General features: G+C 52.0%; 1 protein-coding gene across 1 annotated transcript in view; it reads left to right on the top strand.

The window, feature by feature from the left end:
• Positions 1 to 9,787: 9,787 nt before the first annotated feature.
• The window catches only part of PKP1 (plakophilin 1), a gene marked incomplete at both ends in the record, with an annotated part of 39,395 nt that continues 24,375 nt past the window's right edge, over positions 9,788 to 24,807 (top strand). The window contains 2 exons of the mRNA XM_084301868.1: positions 9,788 to 9,989; positions 16,355 to 16,455. Coding sequence (XP_084157994.1) covers positions 9,788 to 9,989; positions 16,355 to 16,455 — 303 coding nt within the window. The remainder of the gene's footprint in view (positions 9,990 to 16,354; positions 16,456 to 24,807) is intronic.

The following is a 24,807-nucleotide window of genomic DNA, read 5'->3' as shown; positions in this document are numbered from 1 at the left end:
AAATGACATTTCCTCTCATTTGCTCACTCCCGTGCAAGCAAAGCTGCTCTCTGACCCAGCCCAAACCCCTGGTCTGAGCAACGCTGCTTCCTCCAGGGTGGCCCCAGTAGCTGGGGTTTTGAGAGCTGTTGGCTCATGCAGATCTTTGTTTTCGGTGCCTACAGTTCTGCCTTTCTCTCCCACTTGCCTGCACGCAGCTGCCTGCAGCCCCTTTGCCAGGACAGCGGCTGCCTCCCCCATTGCTGCTGCTTTTGCTGAGCCCTTCACAGCCGTGCAGGCAAAACAAGATTTCACTGCCCTCTTTCCCTTCCTCACCCTCCACACCACGGCTCCTTCGCTGGCAGCAGCAGCCACCCCGGCTGCCCACATCTCTGATGTAAGGCTGGCAGCGGGCTGGGGTTGTTTTGCTTCCTCCTGCCGCCTGCCTTGCCTGTGCCTACACCCGGCTCTTGGCTCTTCTGCCTTGGTGTGGCACGTAGTGGCCTTTGTTCTCGCCCGTTGCATGGCGAGCAGATGAAAGCCGACCGTGAAGCATAATTTATAGGTAGCTTGAAACACAGTTTTGGCAGGGCAAAGCACGCCAAAAGATGAAGCAATGCCTGAGGAGCTGCGCTCATACTGCTTATCAAATGATGCTTGAAAGGCTCGGTAATGCAAGAGGAGGGTTGAGTTGCTCAATTCCAGCAGAGGATAAACTGTCTCTATTAGAGGGACACGTGTTTGGGAGCAGGGAGCTGATAGCTTGCTTTTGAAAACCCGTCTGGCAAGGCAAATCACACCTTAAGGAGTCTTGGTCCAAAGGGTGGCGGGGCTGCAGGAGGGCGCCTGTGCACATGCCTCAACAGGGCTGCTCCAGCTCCCCTCCGCCCTCCCGGAGCACTGGCATCACCACCTCTAAAACAATCAAACGTGAGCAAGCTTTGTGCTGGTGATCCTGAAATCTCTGTGCAGCAGGACCTTGGCGCTGTCACACCCCACGGGGCTGTGCTGCACAGCACCATCCAGCCGCTGCAAAAACCTCAGGGCTGAGCCAGCCCTGTCCATGTGGTGTGCAAGGACCACGCACCCTGCAAGCTTCATTTGCCTCTTTTCACAGTGGTTGTATCGTGGATGCCCAGAGCATCCCTGTCAGTGCTTGTCCCTGTTGTCGCTGCCATGATGTGCCGCTCTCCTGGCTGCTGGCCCTCTGCAGTGGAGGGGAAGGGCCGGGTTGTGATGTTGTAGGGCAGGGAAGAAGCTCAGAAAGTCCCTTGGTCCTTCCCCTGCTCCAGTGCAGGACAGCGTGACCAAGCCCTGCTCAAATTGTCCGTCTTGTCTTCAAGACTTCCAGTGCTGCAGCACCCCTGTGTTGTGGGAACACGAGGTTCTTGCCCCATATCAACGGCAGTTGCTTTATCTTTTTCTTTTTCCCTTTAAGACTCCTTTTTCAGCCTGCTGATAGTGGCATCAGCTGTGAAACCCTGGGACAGTGCTGAGCCTGTCGGACACTCGTGTTTCCCACGTGGGAAAGGCCAGGTACTGTGGGAAGGTGCTGTGGTGCTGCAGAGGGTGGGGATATTGGGGTATGGGTTGTTGGGCTAGCTGGTGGGTGCTTTAAGGAAATCTGGACACACACACGGATTAACATCTCAGCCAACCCAAAACTTTCTGTGATTTTCCCCAGTGGAGGGCAGTGACACGTACATGCATGTGGTAGTTTATTGCACCCCCTTGAAAATGTGGGCTGGCCCTTGGCAATGACGTGTCTTGCTTGGGCAACCTAGAAAATGGTAGGAATGGTCACAAAAACCACAGCCTGCTTTCCCTGCACCAGAGCCTGTGGTGCACAGGACTCTCCTGCACCGATGACTTGGTTAGTTGTTTCCACAATAAAACCAGGAGAGGTGTGCACCGTTCTCCAGCAGCGGGGCAGGGGGCACGGGATGCGTTCCCATTGCCCTCATTGGTTTTGAGTCATGGCCAAGACTTCAGACCCAACTGAGGGCCGAGCACTGTCTCAGGGGATGCTGCAGCTTCTGCCCTCGTCTCCACTTTGGATTTGCCAGCTGGTGTCGCAAAGTCCCTCCGTGGTGCCCGGGGCTGCTCAATGCGGAGCAGGAGCTCAGCCAACTTGCTGGGAGGCTGCATAAATCACGTCCTTAAACCAAGGCTGTGTGGAGTGCGCTCCTCCTCTGCCCCGAGCCGGGTGTCGGAGCTGGGTCAGACAGCCCCACTCATCCCTGGTTCTTCCAGGACCAGAGTGGCTGCACATACAGACAGGAGCACAGAAATTTAGCCCAGTGTTTCAACCCATTTCCAATAAGGAGGTGATTTTGCATGAGGAGGCAAAAGGGACTAAGAGGTCATGGAAGGATCAGCATCAAGCACACAGGTATGACTTTAGTGGGTGAACATCACCTCAGACATCTCCTTGCCCTGTCTCTATCACTGCTACCCAAAGACTATTTGCCTGCCCAGCAATAAATTGGCGTTGGAAACCATTTTTCCCCATTTAGTCTGCAGGTGGACATGTAAATACCTGTCCACATTGAAACCCAACTCACCACAGACTCTTCCTGGAAAGCAGACACAAGTGAAACATAACCCATCCATGACACACAGATTAGCCTCACATATTGTCTCGAGATAAATTCGCCACTAACCACTAGTGTTAGAGGTTTTGCTATAAAAAAAATGGTACCCTTAAGAAATAACATTAATAGCACAACTCACATAAATCTATTAATTGGTGCTTCTATTCATAGCAATTTTTATTAAACAAAGCTTCATCATTTATTTAGGAAAAGGACTGAGCTTCTAGGTTGTCTGGTTCATCCCTCAGGACTGGGATTATGATCATCGTCCCCCCTTCCTGGGCAGGGTGTTTGCGCAGCGGGATACCCAGCTCCCAGGTCCTACCAGGAGAGCAGTTGCCAAAGATTTGGGAAGGGCAAGGCTTTGGTGGAACTGGTGAGCTGGGAAGGAGGTCGTGAACCATTGTGGCAGCTGCCCTTGCTGTTCTGGCTGCAGCTTCTGCCAGCTCTTTCACTTCTTGGCCTTCTCCTGCCCCAGGAGAAGAAGAGGTTCAGCTCACACGTGCCCATGAACCCAGGCTTGTGCTAACCAATTTCTGCTGGCTGCACAGTGCCCGTACAAGCAACGCTTTCCTTTCCCGGTTTATTGAGAAAGCCTGAGCATTTTATCTGTGCTGCCTGTGGGCTCAAGAGTCCTCTTTCATGTGGAGAGACGGGGATGGGACCAAAGCTTTCTGCTCGGTCACTTTGGCCTTAGCAAAGACTTTCCGTGGGGCACGGGGGTGCCGCATCCAGCAGGAAGCTGCGAGCTCCTGCAGCACCCCAGGCTAGGACCTGGTGCGCTCGTGTCACGCGGTCTGCAGAAACGGACAGTGTGATAAAGATAAAACCACAACCTAAATGTAAAGCCGCAAAGCCTTTAACGCTAGGCTGAGTGCATCCATCTCATATCCATCTTTTTGCATTTCTTTTGAGTTCCCATCAGCCTGGGTCCGTGCCAGGTGGTGAACTGTGTTCTGCCAAAATGTGATTGCAGTCTCAAAACTGTGGGAGTGCCCATCGTTAGCTGTGGACACCTTAATTGCAAAGAGCTACTGCTGAGTATGGGAAGCACAAGGCAGTGTTTGGGAGCAAGGCTCCACTCCTTGGGGATGTCCTGATCCCACCCAGGCTCTGATGACCCCAGGGACTGCAGGGACATTGCCACTGCCCCGCATGTAGGTGGAGGAGCATCTCCAGCAGCGCACTCCTGTGCATCACACAGCGTGTGGCAATTAGGGGTTGTGCAGGCATTGGAGCCTTCCCAGAAGCAGAGAAGAGGATGGGGAAGCAAAGTCCTCATCAGCAGCTGCTTTTCCAAAGGTGGGGATGAGCACAGCTTTGATGTGACCAACACAGTTCATTGTCACCCACTGTGTGTCCTGGTGGGCAATACCATTGGGATTAATGCTGCAGGACACTGTGTGCACAGCACCAGCCCGATGTTTTCATCCAGACAGGACTTGTGTACATTGACAGCTGCAAACAAACCCTCCTGGAGTTCAGGTAGGAAGAGCCTGGGCCTGAAGAACCAACAGTGAGATCCCTGATAACGAGTGATCCCAAAGCTTGGGCTGCCCCGTTCCACCCTGAGAGAGGACGACCGCGCCTGTAGCACCCAACCTTGAGCATCACCTTTGTGTTTAAGCCAGGATGAAACTGATGGGACTCCCCAATGCAGGATGTAGAGAGAAACCAGACCCAAAGCCCTGCACCGAGACACTGCTGTGGAGGGCTGGGAAGAGGCCCCAGCAGCACCTGCAGCTCTCCGCGGAGCGATGGCACTGCTCGATGCGTGTGACCCCAAGCGCTCGCCGCCCTCCTCCGCACCCACCTGCACCCCGTGTTCCCCATCTGCTCCCAGGGGACGGGTGTGCGATCACCTCCCCTGCCCTCCCCCTGCCGCAGGTTGCTTTAATGAGTCGGGTGACGCTGGGAAAGGTTGCTAAATCATTACATAAGCTGGTCTGCGAGGTGTCCTCCCCCAGCAGAAATGCAAGGGGATTTCACAACGCCGTGGAATCAAGGGCATCCTCGCGCCATCTACGTGCTTGCTCCCTTTCTAATTTTGGCCCTGTCATCTCTGTTCCTTCCATGGTGGGAACACGCGCTCCCTTCCCTGCAGCGTTTCTGAGCTGGGTCAGGCTGGTATGAGCACAGGGAGGCGAGGAGTCCGGGTACCTTCTTGGATGAGATGTGTGTCTACCTTCTCCGCTCACACCTGTGTGGCTGTAGTCGCCTCCCTGAACCATCTTAAGGTGGGCACAGGCTCCAGCTGTCAATTTTTTGCACAGTGTGTTCATACCTGCCTGGCAGCATCGCCTCTGGAGCAGGTCTCAGGACCCTCAGAAACAGAGCAGAGAGCTGAAGCTAGAGAGAGGCTACCACAGAGTGCCACCAGGCCTTCTGGCCATGGGCAAGCAGGGTTCGCTGTCCCTTGGTCACCATCAGCCTGCAGCAGGAGCCCAGCCCATCCTTGCTGGGGGCTGGATGTCCTCACAGGCAGCTGGGAGACCCCTGCCCTGAACCTGTGTGGCTGGATGTGGTGGGGCAGCAGCACGGCACAGCTGTGGAGAGCAACCTCTCGTTCATCTCAACAGCATCAACTGGCAGGGCATCCCCTTCACAGAGATGGGTGAGGAGGAGCCGGGGGCTGAGAGCACCCTGAGCTGGGCCTTGCCTGGCAGAGAGCACTGGGTGGAGGTGGCAGGACACCAGCAGCCCCTCGACCGGTTTAGTAGAGGCTCCTCAGGTGAGATGGGGACACGAGGAGGTGAAAACTGGGCGGGCTGGCCAACCTGATGGAGGGGAGCACAGATCTGCTTCTTTCTCCATCACCACCCTGCCCTCCCAAGGCGCCTCCTTGGTGCCTGCTCCCAGCGCTGACCAGGGCACGTCCCTTTTTAGCCCCTGGCAAGCCTGCAGAGCCCCCTGAGCTGTAAGCAGCTCCAAGCAGTGATATTGCTGCTCAGATATTGCTGGGACCTGGCAGGGGGCTGCTTGGCGGGGGCTGCCCAGGACAGGGCAGAAGGGATGACCTGTATCCTCAGCCTTATGGTGCTGAGTGTGGGCACCTGCAGGCTCCTGCACAGAGCAGTGAAGTGCTCTCCAGCTCACAGATATCCTGCTATGCTTGTGTTGCTTTGCATGTGCCATCTACCAGGAACAGGGGAAGAAAAAGCAGGAAAGCAGGAGCCTGAGCCCCTGAAGTCCAACTGACAGCAAGGGCTTGACCCAGGTCTGGGTCTGCTCTCCAGCCCCGAGGTGGTCAGGAGTGGAGCACAGGACACAGGAGGAAGGGCTGCGAGGTTTGGGCAGGGAAGGGAAAGCTGAGAGGGGTCTAATGGGAGGGTGCAGAGGAGATGGAGCCTTTTGAGGTGCATAAAGAGAGGAAGAGGCACCAGGAGTGAGCTGGGAGATGGGACATTCCTCTTAGATACTTGGAAAACAAATTCACCGTGAGAGTCACCAAATATTGGAACAGAGGCTGGAGAAGCTGCTGGATTTCCATTAGACCTCAGCTGGACAAGGGCTGGAGCAACCACAGCCAGGCTGGCCCTGCTTTGGGCAGAGGGTCGGTCCCCCAGCCAGAATTATTCCAGGTGCCTGTTACAACACACCCCAACGATGCGGGGATTTCATTCCCAGGTGTTTTATCTCCGTTACGCAAGGCTTTCAGCTTGGTGCATGCAGCCTTGCAGCTGCTCCGTGTGAGCTGTCCTTCCTTTTTGTGGGGAAAGCGGGGTTCTCCTTCCTTTTATCATATAAGCTCCTATCCACAGTGGGAGACCTGTGGGGCTCGGGGAGGTTACCAGCTCTGCCAAGGGCCCAGCTGTGTCTGCACCACCCCAAAACGACTCAGTGCCATGTGTGCGAGGAGCCCAGGGAAGGTTTTTCTCAGAAACACGGTGTCCGCATGTCTCAGCAGGATTCTGCACAGCTCTCCTCAGCTGGGCTGCTCCACGCACGCTTTCAGCTGGATCCCAGTTCCCCCGATGGAGCTGAGCTCTCCACCGGCCCCATGGCGCTTTGTGGTCCCACAGAAGGAGAGCCTTTCACGAGAGGCTGAGCGAAACTAAGGCTTTGTGCATTTGAAGAGCAGGTTTTCTCCTGGAGAAACCTTGCCAGGCTCTGGGAAGTCTCAGCTGTGCTGGGTGAGGCTGAGTCACCCCTCAGAAAATGGCATTATCCTGGGAAATGCAAGAAATTCCCAGCACCATTACCTCTGTCCCTCTTGGTGACCACCCACCCCAACGAAGAAGCAACCCCAGGTGATAAAAAGTCACAGCAGGGAAGTCCGTCGGCAATTTGGGGGCTAGCTATTTTATTTTTTATTCAAGCTAGATTTAGATTTTGCGGTGATCTGTAGACACCTTCAGTTCAGGAGTGCCTGACAAGTTTGAACAGAAAACCCTGCACCACTTTGGGAGCAGCATTGGGCCAGCGAGCCCTTTGATTGCAATCAGCGAGTTGGCAGGAATCCCAGGAACTCGCACAAAAATGCTTTGAAGAGGCCAGATGCACAAGGTGTGTCCCTGTGAGCGTGTGGGGTGCGGAGCAGTGATTCACGGCATCGCCATGCGATGCTTGGTGCGCGCACATGCAGCCGCTGGACCGCAGCGAAGGCCCCCGTCTCCCTCCGATCACCAGCTGCTTTTTTTTTTTTTTTTTCTTTTTGTTAATCTCCCCAGTCTTTCGCCTATCCTGCTCCAGATTTGGCACAGGTTTTGTTTCCCTTTCAGCCTTCTCCTGTTGCTGCCCCGGTGCCTGCGAGCTCCAGACAGAAAGGCAGACAGGGAATTTGCTTCAGGCGCTTGCAGATGCAAGCTCTGCTGCACTGGGCTTGCTGGGGATGACACTCACCGTGCCCTGCTAAGTAAGCATCCCCAGCCCGTGATTCAGAGCAGAAGCAGCAGTTTGCATAGAGGTGCAATAAATTCCTTTATTTAAGTACCTTTTTCTCTTTTAGAGATGGGATTGGAGTCAGTTGCAGAAACCTGGGAGATTCCCTCCCTTGGGCTAGACTGTGCAAACTCGCCCCGAAGAAACCATTGTTTCTTGAAAGCCTCTGTAAGCTCCCTGTCCCCAGCTCCCCAGCCCAGCTCAGCATTTTGGGTGAGTTATGAAACAGGGCAGATGCTGGAGCACAGCATTTGTATTATCCGCCAGCAAATGACTGGATGTGATAAACACTTGGCTCTCCCGTGCAGGGACAGGGTGAGGGCTGTTCCTTGCCGTGGGGGAAATGACATTACAGGTTTGCAAGAGCTGGGCACTTTGTTGTGCAGAAGCCATCTGACGCTGACAGCCTGTCATTGATTTGCGAAAACATCGTTTGGCATCGATAACAAGCGTTCAGGAGAAACAAGTAGGACACAGGAAAGCAACACCCAGGTATTGCTTCGCTGTTCCCTATCCAGACTGGAAGCACACAGACGTGTCTCCACTCTGAAAACGAGCACAGGAGCAGCAGAAAATCCTCCTCCGTGTTCCTGGACATTGACAGAGCTCTTGGGCAGCGCTCACCCAGGCTGGCCTCCCCTGGGCATGCCCTAAATGTCTGAGTTGTTTGGGTGATGGAGCAGAGCGAAGCTGCTGCATCTCTTGGGTGAGACGTTGGGAACCTTGGGGAGGGGAAGCCGAGGATAATTAAGCTCTAGTTGCTCTAGGTCTGAGTCTCATTAACAGAGTTTGGGTTTCTGCTGCTGGGGTTCACTGGAGAAGCACCCTGGAGCAGCAGCAGGTGTACAAAGCTCACCCTACCTAGGAACACGCCCCGTGCTTTCTGATATTGCTCTTGTTCCCATGAAAACCAACGTGCGGCATTGCTGCGGCCACCGGCGTGTTCACAAACACCAGGGAAACACAAAACCTGATGAATGGGAATGAAATAAAGTGCTTTTGGTGTCCTCCTGCTGCTTTCGAGGAGGGACCCAGCATCTGTGAGCTTCCAGCACCGGGTCGAAGGTCAGCTAGACCCCAGGCACTGGTCCCTTGAGGGATGGAGGAACCCTCCCAAGTCCTCTCTGCTGTGGGGAGTTTTTGGGAGTTTTGTCCAGCAGTGCAGAGGAACGTGGTCCTCCAGCCGTGTGTCCTTGTCCCATGCCCAGGACCTGGTGACAAGGGATCCCAGGGAACCTCTGTCCAGGGTGCCCTCCCCTTGGCCTCCCTCCTGAAGGGGTTTGTGCCTCTCCTCCTCTATCAGCCTCTAGTGGCTCAGCAGGAGCTTTGCCAGCACTTGCTGTGAAACTGAGTCCCCCAGCACCAGGGGGTCTGGTTCTCTGCAAAGGACTCACTGCAGCCCAGCTTGGCAGAGAGAAACCTCTCCTTCAGAGTCACAACCCAGCGTGTGATTTCTCACATAGCCAGGTTCTCTTGTAGTCTTCTTGCTAAAAGTCCTCGCTTCTCCCCCGCTGCCCCAAGCCACTTGCAGAGATTGCCCCAAAGCTTTGCCGGGTGCCTGTCCTGATTTATGCATGGATTTTATACTGCTGCTGCCAAAGGGTCCACGACCTGTGCAGGCAGAGGATGTTTTTGCACAGGGAGAGCTGGACAGAGGGAGATGGGAGCATCTCCGCGGGGCCAGGGTGGTGGCTGGACCCCTGTGGGACCGGGCATGGTGGGCAGTGTTGTGCCTCTGACCCACAGCGTGTGCAACGCTGCCTCTTGCTAACAGGGCTGTCCCCAGGCTCTTGGCACTGGGACACCATTTCGACCCATCTTAAAACAAGAGAAATAACGCAAAACAAGTTGAGCGGGCTGCACGGGAGCTCCTCCAGCCTATGAGCACCGTTTCCTAGTGAGACGCACAGCCCCATATCCATGGCCCCCTTGCGAGGGGGCGCAGCAGTGCCCAATGCCCACCCCCAACCCCCTTCCCACCCTTCCCCTCTCCCTGCTGGGACCCCCCCCAGTTTGGGGCAGAGCTGGGACCAGGGCAGCAGAGCCGCGTGCCCTGCAGCGGCGGCGCGGGGGCCGCGAGCGAGCGGCGGCGGGGAGCGCGTGGGTGTGTGCAGGCAGGGCTGTATATCCAGTCTGGCAGAGGGTGTGCCTGCTCACACGGCGGGGAGCCGAGCCGGGAGCAGGAGCCCTGAGACACCCTCGGCCGGGGGACGTATGGCAAGGAGGGGCTCGGGAGATTAACGCCAGAACGAGACGCGTTCGCTGTCGCCTCGTGTCGCGCGCGGTCAGGTGCAGTGCAGCCCCCTCTCCCCCCAGCCCCGCGGTGTGCAGCCATGATTCACTCTCCACTGAAGACAGCGTTGGCATATGAGTGTTTCCAAGACCAGGCCAGCTCCACGCTGGCCCTGCCCTCGGATCACAAGCTGAAGACCAAGGGCACGGGGAAACAGCGGGTCCAAGAGCAAGTGATGATGACGGTGAAGCGGCAGAAGCAGAAGTCGTCGGTGTCATCGAGCGTGGGACACTCCAACCGAGGTAACGCCCCACCGTGCGGTGGACAGCAAGGGGTCCCCTTTGGGACCGGTGCAGGTGCTGTGAGCTTTTGTGGGGTCAGAGCGGTTTGCATCTATAACAGGGTACCCAGGACAGGGGATGCCGGGGTCTCTTGTGTGGGATGGAGGCGTTAGGACAAGGCACGGCGCCGGTGCAGCGAGTCCATGCCAGGGGCTCTGGGATGTGTCTGCGCCGTGCTGCTAGCTGTTTGCTCCCCGGCCTCAAAGCTGCCTAAAAGCTTTGTGAACCTCTCCTCGGCAAGTGTCCCCTAGGAGGGCTTCTCCTCCGATCTCATCCCCTCCTGCAGGCAGCCAAGGCCACCAGCATCACAGCTCCACCGCGCCATGGGGCTGGCAGCACTACGGCAGGCAGGGAGCAGGCAGCTCTGCTACGCACAGGGCATGGACCTGAGCTCTGGCAGCTCAGGCTTTGCCTCCAGAGCTCCCAACGTGTCCCCCATTTGCAGGCTGAGCCTTGGGGACGTCCCGGTGTGAGTGGCAGGAAGGGGGTGAGAGGATGAGAAGCGTCCCTTCCTTACCGCAGCGGCACAGCGGGGATGCTTCATAGTCCCCTCCGTTCTGCAGAGGGGTAGAGCGGGGTGCAGGCATCCAGCTGCTCCACCTCCACACACAGAGTTTGTGCAAGCCCTCAGCTGAGTCCCGGACCTAGGTTTCCTATAGGAACGCCTTCCTCTTCAGCTTGAAGCTTGGCAAATTGTTTTCTTCTCTGTCCTTGCGTCTGGCGAAAGCGGACTTGGAGGGCAACCCAGCTGTCTCCAGACAGGAGCTGCAAAACCAGATGGGTGCAGCAGCCACAACACAAAACCTCCCGGCTCTCGGTGGTGCTTTCACCAGCAGCTGTGGCGAGCTCACTGCTCTGGCTGGGCTTAATGGGAAGAGCAAAGCCTGAGGCTCTGGGGGATGGGGGCTGCTGGGGCTGGGACCGAATCCTTCAGCGTGCCTGGGGAGCGCAGTGTGCATGGAGGTGTTTGCAGGGAAGCTGGGTGCGCTGGGCTGGTCTCTGATGGCTCTTTCGGGGACTACAACTCAGTGGCAGCTTTTCCAAGCTGGATCTGGAGGCAGACTCCAGTGCCAGTAGGGTGGCACGGTCCAGACATGTTTGGGGCTGGTGTGCCAAGAGGCGCTGGGAAGGAGTGGAGGTGGCACTCCCGTAGGAGCCCTCCTGGATGTGGGCATCGTAATTGCTGCGATAGAGGGAATAGAGAAGCTTCATGGGAAAGATGTGTGTGATCCAAAACCTCTGCTTTCTCTCTCTTTTTTTGCACATTTGTGGACATGGACTCCTGTGGGTGGGTGGAGGACGGGGAGAGGAGAGCTTTCTTCTGCCACCAAAATGGCAGGCGATGGGAGATGCAAATCCCCGCCTCCCTCAGGAGGGTTTATTGCTTACGGTGTTATGGTGCCAGACCTGACCAAACAAAATACAGCCCAGGATGAGACGAGAGGCTCTGGATGGGGACTGGGGCACCACCAGCCTCCCTTAGCAGCAGGGGGTTATACGAGGGGAAGCGGGCAGGGGGACATCTCCCACTGCTGCCCATGGGGAGGAAGGAAGGGAGGCAGAGGGGGATTATTCTGCTTGGAGAGGAGCCCAGGTGAAACCTCTGGGAAAGAAATAAAGAAAAGCAAATTCCCAAGCTGCCCGTCTCTGCTCAACAAGCTCAAGCTAAACCCCTCCTCCAGACACTTTTGGGAATGTCTGGGAATGGGAATTGCGTGGAAATGTGCAGCTCTGGTTTCTGCGTCCCAGGGAAGCTGAGTCACATCCAGCTCCCAGCAGCTGCCTCCCAACATGGGGCTGAGGCACCGTTCCCACCGTGGGGAGGCTGGGCATCACCGAGGTCCTGGTGCCCCTTTTTAATGGTTTGCCCTGGGAACTGCTCCTTCCATGCATTGCTGGAGGGACTCCCAGAAGGGCAAGGAGTTCTTGTTTATTCCTCATCTTTTCTCCTGGGTGGGAGCCTGAGAGGGTCAGGCTGAACTTCCAAGGGGCAGCGTTGCATCATACTGGTTTTTACTGCTGTTGGTCCGGAGGGCAGCTGAACAGACCTAGTGAGATGCATGAATGTCTCCTGCAAACAGGCTGAGGGTCTGCTGGGGTGGACACCTGCCACGTGCATCCCCGTATGGTTTTTCTGAGATGCTCCTCGAGCTGGGGAACTTTTAAAGCCCCTTGGTAAATGTTTGAGTGCTGTTCCTTCTGTATTGACCCAGGTCCAGCTGTCAGTCCCTGCATGTTGATACCTGGCTTGAGCAGGAGCTGAAGAGCAGAGCAGAGCTTCCCGCAGCATCCCAAGTGCCTGCACCCGCGTATGTAGGCTGGGGACATGAGCGTGTACCCCACCTGCACGCAGCAGGGATGGGACTAGTGAACCATAACTGTGTCTCTTTAGAGGGAGCAGATGTTCCCTCAATGTCCTTGACACCTACCAAAAATCAGTTGGTTAACTGGAGTGCAGCAGGTCAAGGCAGTGAGGCCACTGTCTGAAGATCCTGGTGTCATGCACAAGACGTGGAGCATTGGCAGGAGAAAAGGCCGAGCTGAACCAGTTCCTCCTGGCCATCAGCACTGATCTCCCAGGTCCTCTAGCTAAAGAAAATCTTTGCCAGTGCCTCGTCATGGGCTGGCGAGGTGCAGGCGTGAGCAGGGATCTCAGGAAACCCAGACCGAGTGTTGTATCCACTGGTGTCATGGCTGAGCCGCGAGGCAGAGGCTGGCTGTGGTCGAGGGAAGCCCCACCAACACCTAATGGGGGAATCACTCTGATGTGCACGGAGGGCATTGCAGACAGTCAATGTTTTGACTTCTGTAACATTCCCGTAGCAGGAGATGGGTCACTGAAAGCTCCTCCACAAACCTTTCAGGTTATTGAGTATAGGAAGGAACTGCCCTTCCGCTCAGATGCCAGGCGGCAGAAATGCAGCCTGGTCATCCCTGCACAGCTCTCAGCTGCTGGGATTCCACCAACACTTCTCTCCTAGCAGGCATCCTGCTTTGGGCTTCCCACAGGTCCTCTCCTCTTACTACTTTTTTCCTATGTTTAATCATCCGCATTGTTTTAAGGCTGTGCATGGTTTATTATTTGACTTGTCTAGCCTGCGCTACCGGTGACGGGTTCTTGTCTTGCCTTTCCCTGCCACAGATTAATATTTATTAATATGCCTCCATTGCCACAAAACTCCCTGTTAGCTTTCTGTGTCCGGCTGGAGTCTTCTACTGTCGTGCTTGAAAAATGGCACTTGTGACATAACTCTTCCTGCCATCAGCCTCCTAGCTTTAAGGGCTGTAAAGTTGTCTTTGAAGAATGTAAATCACTGATTAAGAGGGACATAAAGCTGAGGCATATTGTGTTATATCAGCTCTTACTTTGCTCTGCAATGATTGATAACAGAGGAGGTTTGATAACAGAGAGAGGAGGAGGAGGAGGGGAAGGCTGGCATGTAGTGGTGCTCGCAGCGATTAAGCAAAAGCTTTTGCAATCCTTATCTGTTGTACTTAGCTTTTACAGTCGTGAGCTTTCCCAACGAAGTTAATGGGATTTAGATTGACCAAGTCTTGAAGGAAATGCTGTGGGGCAATGGCAATTCGGGGGTGGGAGAGGGGTCCCTTTGACAGCCCAGACAGAGCCTGAGCAGCCCTCAGACAGCTGGGAGGCTGTGCTTCCGTGAGCGAGTCTCTTCCATGATTTTTCTGCCTCTATCCCACCTGTTATTTACCACTGATGCAGTGGTTTTAATCGGCTCTGTGCCTGTGCAAGTGCAAGTGGGTGCTTCAGAGAGCTAAGCAGCAGCTTGGATGCCAACAAATGGGACACAGGCATAGCTAGGAAACAACGTCAGGAACTTCATCATTGCCCCAGTGAGCAAGTCCAGCCCCTGCCAAAGTGATTTTTTTATGTTTTGTTTTGTTTTGTTTTAGTATAGTTTACTTTAGTTTAATTTATGGAGACAGTCTGTTTTACCCCAGGGTCTCAGACGGACCTGTGGCCATCCTGTATGGTCTTTACCCGTGCGGTGGCTGAACAGCAGAATATCCTCCTCTCCCCTAGGGGTGGTTATACACAGCCAAGCTGCCTCTCAGGATGAGTCAGGCAGAGAACTGTGTAAACTTACAGGACAAAACAAAGCTGATGTTTTCTTCAGCTGCCTCCATCATAAAATCCCCAGGTTCTTCCTGGCCTTCATACTGAGCTCTCCAAGCAGCAGAGCACGGTGCTGGGGTGGCAGGAGCACCTTCTCCAACCAGCAAGGCAGCTTCAAAATGCCTTGAACGTTTGAGGCTTTGTATAATTATATATTTACAACCTCTTATGTGCAAGTTCTTGGAAGTGAAGTCTACTCTTCAACAACCAAAGAACATAGACCTGCGTGAAACTCCCGGCCTCTTGAATTTGTCCACTGAATGGTGACTTTACAAGGAAAATTACGTGTGCCTGAACTGGTTCGTTTTTGGCATTTCCTTGCTCAACCCCCAAGTCTTTAGTGCTGTGCTTGACAGGAATGGATGCTGAGAAGAAAAGCATGGTCCCGGGGGGACTGGTCAGGTTAACCCATGAGTCACACCCAAAAACACTTTCTTCCATTTAAGGGTGCTGTTGACTCACAAACAGCATCAGGAAATTCCAGCCTGCAGACACATTCTGTTTGCACAGAACAAGAGAATGATTGTGAGAAGTAATTCCCAGGAAACTGCTATGGGATTGCACTCAGAACGCATATCACCTGGCACAAACTTATTATCTCAAGCCCTGCCTTGCTTCTGCTGAAGCCCAGTAGTAATATCTGGAGGTTCATGGGAAACTACAGGGTAGGTATGCAGTAGGTGAATTCTGCCCCTGAATTGTACCTCCCTTCTCGGGTCGATGGCTATTTCCTTCACCCTTAAACACAAGTCCTGTGAAGCTTAATGTAAATTAAGCAATCAATGCTGGAGAAATATTAATAGGCATCTTGGAACAATGCTCACCGAGTCTATACATTTTATGGAAAACGAGATCCTGTAGTTTTCTGCACAAGCATATGTTTGTGAACCCTCTCTGCTGTTACTTATTCTGCATTCAGTGGTGTTCTGCAGATGCTGCCATCCATGCAGTGCTGCTCCTCTCTCGTTGACAATAGAAAGAAAATCTCATTACTTATACTGCATCTGTGGGGACGATCTTCCTGAGAAAATGCAAGAATTTTTAGCCACGTACCAAATCAACATAACAGGTTCTGGATGCCTCAGGCAAGGCAATAAATGAGACATATTCCTAGGATCGGTGGCTGTAGAAGACCTGAGTGGCTTCAGGGCCTTTGTGGTAGAGTTTATCCAGTTTATCTAAGAGATGAGTCTTATCAAACCATCAGAGATTAGGATATTTCTGACATTACCCACCAGTTTAGGTGCATAACTTGAGACAGGTAAGTCCTGATTTTGTAGTTTGTTAGACATTCAGAGCTTTCCCTGGAAGTTAATTGGGGTGTAGGGTTTGCACTTCCTCGTAACGGGACTTGGGATGCCACAATTATTGAGCACTTTTGAAAATGAAATTTAAATGACCTTAAACTCTTTTGGACCATCTGAAGGGTGTTAAGGGAATTGCAGCTTGGAAAGAGAATGAGTTGTTCTTTTTTGTTTGTTTGTATTTTTTTAATTATTATTATTTTTGTCATAGTGATTAAAGCAGCCCTGTGTTCATAATGATGGAACTTCATACATTTTCAGGAAAACAAAGTATAAACAGAGTGATCTTTCAGAGATTGGTGACAGAAATTAAAGGCAATGCTATTTTGCTTTTTTGGTGCTCGACTATTTTAGATCCTCAGGTGTGTGATCATCATTTACCAATCACATTTGTTATTTACAACTTACTGAATTTAGCAAGCCTTGCTCACACTGTTCGTATTGATCTCATAATTAGTCTTCAGACCAGGAAAGCATTTCACCCCAGACAGACTGGCAAAAGGGTTGGGGTGGGCTTTACCTTCAGAGAAGAGGCGAATTTTAGTTACCTCCAAGTCAGAGTGAAGGAGGTGAGTTTCAGGTTCAGAGCTTCCAGAAGCTCCAGAGCTTCTTGAGTGGCACAAAATATCACCCCATTCCTCACATATAACAAAGACCCAAGATATCAGCCAAGTCTTTGGCCCAGTCTGCTCTTGTCCACTTGTGGATTTTATGGCACTATTTTTATTTTTTTTATTATGGTCTTTTGTACTGAAGACCTTCGGGTGTTGCTCACAGTCTGAGGGCTGGAGTTTCTAGGGGCTCTTCAAAAAGGTGCTATGCTTAAAGGTGCACCCACTGGGACCACTTTCTCCTACTGATGGTACTTTTTCAATTTACAGGTTCCATGTATGACTGTATAGCTGATGGTTATGGCTATGGGACATCCCGAGGCAGCTATTACGCCAAAACCCAAACAGGAAACAGCAACTGGGGGTATCCGGTAAGCTACTCTTTTATCTGGGAACTGTGGCATGCTCTTGGGGTAACCTGCACAGAAAGCAACCTCTAGCAGGAGAAGTCATGTGGCAAGGTCACAGCACTTCAGAAACTTGCTGGAGAGAGATTGTGTATTGCTATTTTAGCAAGTAACTCAATGCTGTGGGAGAGGATCAGGAGATGGAATCAAAGGGCAACAAGGACCTTATGTTGATGTTATATGTGGCTGGCGATTTTACTGTGAACAGATTTAATTTGGTCTCATGGATTAGTATCCCACCGACACAAGATGTCTGTAGCTGTCTGACGGTCATAGCTTCAGATTGGTCCACCTCAGCTAAAGCTTGGAGCACATCCATTGCTCACGTGGAACAATTACAATTTTTATTTCCATGCACCAAATGTTATGTGAACAAAATCAAAGCAGTTGGCTGGGGATCATCAGGGAATTTGCATCATTTGCTGTTCCCACCTAAACGCTACTTCAGTCTCTTTTTAGATACTCTCTGAACTTAGAAAAAAAAAGTGCTTCACTTCTCCCATTCTGTTTTCCACTGAAAATATTATATTACAGATTGCCAGAAAAAGCACTTGTAAGATTGTACTTGTCTTTCTGCAATCTGAGTGAACACATGCTGCAGAATGGCCTTGGTGACAGACTCCTGGTGCACTGGGAAGCACTCCAAACCACTCCAAAGTCTACCGGGACTGCGTGTGCTTGTGTTCCCCCTCCACCTAGGACCTGTATTCTGTTCTTCCTTGGTTTTCATCAGCTATAAAGTAAAAAGCACAGTTCACAGATCTGGGATTTGAATACAGGAAAAAGAAAGGGCTCCTTTCAACAGCTGCGGGACTGTAAGGCAGCTCCCTGTCAACCTTCAAAGGTTTGAACCAGGAAAGGTGCTTATGTTGGCTTCAAGCACAGAGACAGAGGAGTGAAGCTTTTCCTGTTAGCTGCCAGATCCTCTGCCTGTTCACAGCATCTGCATTCCTCAGCTTCAGAAAGATTCATCTGTCGTCTCTTTTAATGGCCATGGTGTAGCATGCTTTCCTCAAGGCAGCGATAACGTCACTTGCTAGGTTTGATGCTTGCTGCATGTTCAGTAGGTGGGCTGGGAGCAAGGGCATGTCTTTGAAATTTTTATTTACACTGTCTGTCAACTCAGTGTCAACTGTCTGTCTGTTTCAAAGTCTTTTGCTGAGCTGTTTAAATGCCAGACAGTGATATTTCTGCCTGGTGTAAGGCCAAACAAGTAGCAGTGATGGGTCAGAGCGGGGGTCCATCTAGCTGAGCATCCTGTTTCCATCTCGAGGGTGGGGATGGACCCCTGCAGAAGGGTCTAAGCAGGGCAAGCAGGCAGTGGTGCTTCCCAGAGTGTTTTCCTGGCCCCCAGCATTTTGCAGCTGAGGGGCATCCTGAGCCAGAGCTGGAACCCCCGAGCTTCATGGTTGTGCTGATTTGTTTCCATGATTTATTGCTGTTTATCTGTTGTGGCTCCTGAAAGAAGCGTGTTGTGCTTTGTCTAAGCAAAACTGTTCTGTTCCTGCTATCTGGTGGTTTCTGGCTGGTCTTTTGTTAAGGAGAGAGGAACGAAGCCGTGGCTCTGCAGTTGCTCATGCTACAGCACTGGCAGCATGGCACTGTGGTCAGTGCTGCTGGTGTCAGTGCTGTTGTTTAATTTTGTTAATTCCTGGTCTCCTTCCCAACCATTAGAGCAGCAGGACAAATGCAGACTAGTTAGAAATGCCAGCTGGCTGCCGAGGATTTCAGTCCAGCACTGATGTTGCTGTGTTGGCTTGTATGAGGATTATGAAGGTCTAATAGATGCCTCTGCTGGACACCACAGAGGACACTGCACGGAGCAGTTCAGTCACTTCTGGTTCACCACAGACTTGTACGGCTCATGGCTTTTCTCTGAAAGGCTCTCCTGCATTTATGGTGGGGGAGGCCTTTCTCCGAGCCTAAAGTGTCTTACCAGCCTTGCATTCCGGAAATTTTTGGTAAAGGTCTTCAGGACCTGGGCTACTTTAGAAAATGGGACTGGGATTCATGAAGGATTCACAGTGAAATGAGTCTTACAAAACTTCGTCTATCTGAAAATCAGCCATTTTGTCCTAACAAGTTGTCTAGACTCCTCCCATAGCCAACAAAGAGAGAGGTACGAGGAGGTGATTCATCTCCTCTATCGGGGAGATCTGTCAGGTCAGGATGAATCAGCCCCTCTGGATGCCGAGCTCCTGCCACCGGGAGCCGGGTCGGAGCAGCCACCTGCCAGGCAGACGGCTGCACTCAGGGGCGATGAGTCCCAAGTGCCATTGGCACGCTGGAACTTATAACCTCAAGCCTAAATCTGCCTAACAAGCCTAACAGACATCAGCCTCCCCAGCCGCACCGAGGAACCTCCTCCATTGTGCTTCTTCCAGAAGTGTGTTAAGGGTTTACGCACAGCCAGTACCAGCCTCCAGCTTGGGTTGACTTTATTTGAACTTGAAATCCATGCAGGTTCTAGGCATTCTGAAAAATAATTATTTTCTGTAATTCCCAGATTCTAAGACAGGGAAAAGAAGATAAAGCAAATCTGTTTTTGAAGAAAAGGTTGCTGGACTTCTCTCCTGGTGCTATGAATGTTTCTGCGAAGTCCCAAAGGCCTTTGAGATGCACAGGCAAATTCAGACATTTCAGGGCAATGACCCAGTAGAGGGCCAGGAAAATTGCTTACCCTTAATGCTTCTGAAATTTAAAGAATGTCATAGGCAATCCATGTGCATGTCACTGCTTCACAGCACCTGCAGCTCAAACTGCCTTTATCAGTGGCTGTAAATGACACAGCAAGGAGGTATGTCATCTGCCCTGTCCCACCCGTAGCTCTTAAAAATTATTATCCCTGACTTACTCCTTTTGTCTGGTTTTGTATCTTACTGGAAATCTCACGCTTTTGCTTCTGAGTTTTCTTCCCAACCTTATGAGATACTGGTGTTCAAATATTAGAGCAAAAGAAATTATACAAAGGGCTTCCTAAAATTGCTGTCGTCAGCTCTCTCTGGATCGGTCAGCAGTTCTGGGAAAAACCTTTGACTTGCCCATTATTAAAGATTATTTTCTGATTATTCCCACTGCAGAGTGTCTTGTTCATAGCATCACTGTAAGTAGCTTTGTAATGAGTAATTGCTAGCGGTGTAGGCAACAGAGAAGTCAGTGGGACTGCTCCAGAGGGATGCACTCCTCCCTGCCCCTGGGGGCAGCACAGCAGGACCCCAGCCCATGGCTGCACCATTCCCTTGTCTCACATGCAGTCTGCAGGGCTGAAGTCCCCTGCCCCATCCACACGGAGACCTCTGTGGGATGCAGAAAATGGTGGGCTGCAAACCTCTCTGCATTCGGCCACCGGTCATGGTTAGTTTGAGCCAGGTGCTGTTGAGCTCGGAAGACCTGTAGGGACGTTTGTCACCATGCTGACGATGTTAAGTTGTGCATGGCCAGCAGCTCCCAAAGCCATGGGAGCACAGGAGCTGTGCCCAAGGACAGGTCCCTCTGAAGGTGCAGAGGTGGCCCTGATTTATACGGACAGACCCTGGAGGGCTTTGAGTGGGCTCAGCTGAGTGCCCGCAGCAGCGCAGTCATGGCAGGAGAGGTCTCAGCACGGGCTGACACCCCAGTGGCACCCAGAAATGGGATCTGTTCAGCACTGGGCTCAAAGCCACTGCCACAGCCTGGTGTGCTGCCCACCCCACCTGCAGTCAGCTTTGGAGATGGTACCCAGAGCCTGAGGAAGGAAAGGCCAGGGAAAGAGGAGCCAGGATCACGCCATCAGCAGAGGAGACCCTGAGGGGCTTCGTTCCCGTCTGCCTTGTGCCTGGGTCTGCTGTTGGCAGATAGTCGGGGGGTCCAGATGCTGGACAAGATGCAGAAGCACACCAGGACACTGTGCCACTGCCTCCACGGGGAGGAAATCTGCTGGCAGGATCTGGCCAGTCCAGGGGTGCTCCTTGGGTGGGTGGGTGCAGGACGAGCAGCTCCTCATCCTCACCGTGGGCTGGAGCTTGTGAGTTACATCTCTGGAAGCAGCTCAGCTCCCAACCCGAGGAATATTTGGCATCTCTGCTGCTGTTGAAGCAGTTAAGAGAAGTTCCTGATGCAGAACAGCTGGGGACCAGTGGCTACTGGGCCACCAGGGCTTTGCTGCCCTCAGCCACCACCAGGCTCAGCGCTGCACTGGCGCACCCAGCTTGGTTTCTGCAGCAATCACGTCTGCTGTGATACCAATGCCAGGCATGCATTTTGGTGATCCCATGGCACAAGAGACGGTATGCAGATTCCTAAGCAAATTTATCTGGGAGAAAGTTGCAGAAGTTTCTCTCCCAAATGTGTTGTCTGCATGAGCGATGTTGGCCACAAGACGTGCCCTCCCGCAGCTCTTCTAACAGGCAGGGGCACTGCCTGCTGCCCCTGGACAAAAATCCCCCAGCTCTAGCAGGAGCTTTGTCCCGTAAGAATTTCAGGATAAAATTTGTCATTTACTTGAGAACATGTTCAAGTTTTTTTGTTTTTTGTATTTTTTTTTAAGAAAATAAAAAAAAAAAAAAAAAAAAGGAGGGAGTTAGGCAAGCTTATCAAAGGATTTATCAAGGCTTTATAGTTGCTGCACATCACTGCTTGGTCAGATCCTGGTCTCCCTGTGATGTTTCCCAAGAGGCTTTATGCTTTGGAGTAGCTGGATGTTACCTTCCCTAGCCAGAACAAACCGAACCATCTTCTGCATAAAGAAGCAGATGAGAAGGCAGATGGGACGGCAGCATCCAGGAGAGGTGGGGAAAAATGTTTCAAAAATGGAATAACAATGCATTTGCTGGTTTTGCAATTTTTCTCCCTGCACTGGAGTGCGTAGCAGGCAGCAGTGAAAGCATTTCGCAAGTAGCATCAAGAGTTTTCCCCACCCATCATTCAGGGTGGGACGCTGTCATGCTGCATTGCCTGTGCTTTGCCCTGCAGCCTGGGAGAAACCTGCTCTTGACGTGTTTATTCGGAGTCCTTTACTTCTCTCTGTCTGCTACTCTAGAAACAAACAAATTGCAAGGGAAAAAATTAGAGCCAGGTAATGAACTGATCGCGTCCTTAGATGCAGAAGTCAGAAACACCCAGTTATCTGGGAGGGCCTCCGACCAGGACGCGCAGCAGGGATCCGAGCACAATTCTGCACCGAGCAAGTCAGTGCCTTCCTCTGTGCTCCAGAGGAGAGGGCCTTTGCTTCTTATATGGAAGATTTTCTGGAAGAAAAGGCAGAAAAGGGCACATAGTCAATGACTGAAATAAAGACATTTTGACTTTCTCTCCAGCACCATTTTTTTCCTTGTTGGAACAAGAGGCTGGAGACATTTATTTATTTACCTGTCTGGTGTGAGCACTGGGTGTCACAGTTAATGCTCCTTAAGTGGGCATTCATCTCAGACTGAGAGCTGGTGCTCCAAAGCGCTTATTAATTTGAAGGCATTTCTTTGCTGCTGCCAGTGAAGGGAAGCACTTAGTCTTTGGGCCTGATAAGAGCACCTGCGTGCTATCAAGGGCTCATCTTCACTTCCTTTCCTCCCCGTGCCTCCCCTCCTTTTTTTAATATGAATGAACGGCTCCCAAGGCTTGGCCTCAAATGTACAGACTCGTTTCAGAGTAGGGAGGAAAAGTTCAGGCTAACATTTGGGATGCTGCACGTGAGCAGCATCCTGCATCCCAGGAGAGACCTGGAGAGCTGCCCTGACCTCTCAGGTCCCATGGGAGAAGGCTCGGTGGCAGCCACCGCTCTTCTGAAATGATTTCCAGATCTTGTAGGACAGAGGGAATCACTGCTTTCTGCCTCCACCCTGCTTTGAGGGAATTCCTTGTCTTTTCCAGCATTTCTAAAGGGTGGAGGTGTGGACCTGGCCCGCCTCCCCTGTGCAAACACCCACAAGCAGTGGGCAGATGCAAGTCAAGGTGTTAGGAAATCTGGGCGGTTTATGAGGTTTGAAGGTGAGAGATTGATTATTTCCTTTCACTAATGCCATTCTGCAGAGGGAGAGCTCACCCTACACGCATAATGGCATCAGCAAAAAATAGGAGATGGTTGTCAAGTGGCTATTCGGACCACAGACTGTGAAATGGCATCGCCTCCACTGTTAGCAGTGAAGGTCTCTGGCGTGGGGATGTGGGTCTTAGTCCGAAAAAGCCTCTCTTAAGGCACGGACGTGGCCCTTTGCCGAGATCAAGAAGCGATCGGGTCAGCTATGTTGGTGTGGGGATTTGTGGGGACCATTTGGCACACAGATCTGAAATCCGCTGAAGCTGGCAGGAGGCTCCTCATCGATTTGGAGGCTTTGGTGCAGGCTCCTGTTGCAAAGAGGAATTCTAAGATACCAATTAGGTCCGTGCCACTTGAAAGAGATTAAAATGGGCTCAGCCAAGCATCTGGTAGCATCAGCAATAAAAGTCATGCACTGACTTTGGTAATGAGCTTCACATCACACGGGAACTATTTTCCCATGAGTTTGCAAAAGGCCTCCCCGCCCTGCCAGGGCCTGCACCGACTTGCCGCTCAGGGCTCCCTGTGTTGCAGAAAGGAGACTTTCCAAACAGGCGGTCGCTTTGCTTCACCCTTCCCAGGGCTGGCAAGAAGGAGAACAATGCTGTGTGCCACTATAAAACGCAGCAGGAAATACAGAATTGATAATTCCCACCTATAAACACGGACGCACTCACACCTTCCCTCGCCCGCTCTGCTGGCAGATATCCCATGCGAGTGCACTGGAAAGCAAACAATAGCTTTAGCTAAATAACAAGCTAGCTCTGCCACAGTTAGCTGAATTGGCTTCAGCAAATGCCCAGGGGCTCCATGGCTCTGCCAAGCTTCTGACAGCCCTATGAAATAATCCCAGTTTACACTGACTCATAAAGCACGGTGACAGGGCTCCCATCTAACAGGCTGCTGCTCTGTCCTGCAAGCCCTGAGCCCTGAGAGTGGGTTCCCCGCTCCATGAGCCACCAAAGGCCACCCTGCACCTCCCCGTCCCTCGTTGTCCTGAGGGTTTCTGAGCAAGTAGCCAGGAAAATGAAGAGAAAAATGAAGATTTTTATCAGCCTTGGAAGGATGTATTCATCCCCAGCGGTACCCCATGGTTTTCTGAAAGTCATTTTGGCATTGTTGTGTGCACTGGCCAAAGCAAAACCGGGATGGGGAGCACCTCTGCAGCGTGGCCACCATGATATTTTCAGTGGGCCTGCACCACTGCTGCAGGAGCCCCCAAGACTCACCGTGCTTGCCCATGAGCCTCGTCCTTGCTCTTCTTATCGAATGCAAATTCTTTTTCCAAATCCCTGGGAGCTCTGCAGGGTGCACCAAACCTGTTATCTGCCGTGCTGCAGTACTAACAGGTTTTTTCTGTGTCCTCTGGAGTAAGTGCAAAGAGAATTTTCTCCCCTTGCAGCAATTCACCTGTTTAGATGCAAACCTGCAGAATGAAAAGTATCAAAACGACTTCTGACTTGTGCTCAAGTGGCAGAGCAATCTGGGTCCAGTGTAACCGGACTGAAGTGTTCCTTCTTATCCTGACAGCATGCCTGCTGCGCAACCCGCTCTGAGTTTTCAGCCGTTACTTGTGCAAGTCTCTGGGACACAGCAGAGAGGATTCACTGCATTCCTGAAGATCAGTTTGTTAATGGAATTATTTGGCTTAATTAATTAGCATAATGACAATTCTGCAGAGTGTTGGAGGCAGAAATGATGCTGAGTGTGCTCAGGGCTGGGATGAAGTGGGGCAGAGCAGCTGGATTAGGGTGATTCTGCATAGGACACCAAGTTCTTTTTTGCATGGTTAACCTTTTTTTCTCGGTTAGAAATATATATATATGTATATATATATATATATATTTAGATAGGCACAGGATTATTGCACTAGGCACAGGCTTTTCACACCTTGTGCCATGAATTTCCATGGAAATACCTAGGTGTCAGTGTTTGACTTTTCTCTCCCAGCCCAAGGGACCCTTGGGCAGCTGATGCAAAAAGAGGTATCCAAAGTGCATCTGCTTAAACTCAGTGAGGAAAAAAGCCCTCAGCCCAAGAAGAGACCACAGACTAGCTTTTCCCAGAGATGAGGCAAGCCTTCAGGAGAAGGTCTCTGTCACCATCTATATCCTTTAGTTCTTTTTATGCCTCTTTGCTCTGTTTCTTGGAGATGTGCTTGTCAGGGTGCAGAGGGATACAATGGAAAAACTTGGGCAAAATGGGGCAAACAGCACTAAAATAGCTTTATTTTTTTACCTTTCTGGAACACACACCTTTGTAACTTGTATCACAGGACTGACATCCAGAAGCTTTAGCATTGCAAG

Source organism: Netta rufina (assembly GCF_964035555.1).
Source record: "Netta rufina genome assembly, chromosome: 26".
NCBI lineage: Eukaryota > Metazoa > Chordata > Aves > Anseriformes > Anatidae > Netta > Netta rufina.
This window is presented reverse-complemented; position numbering and strand designations above follow the sequence as displayed.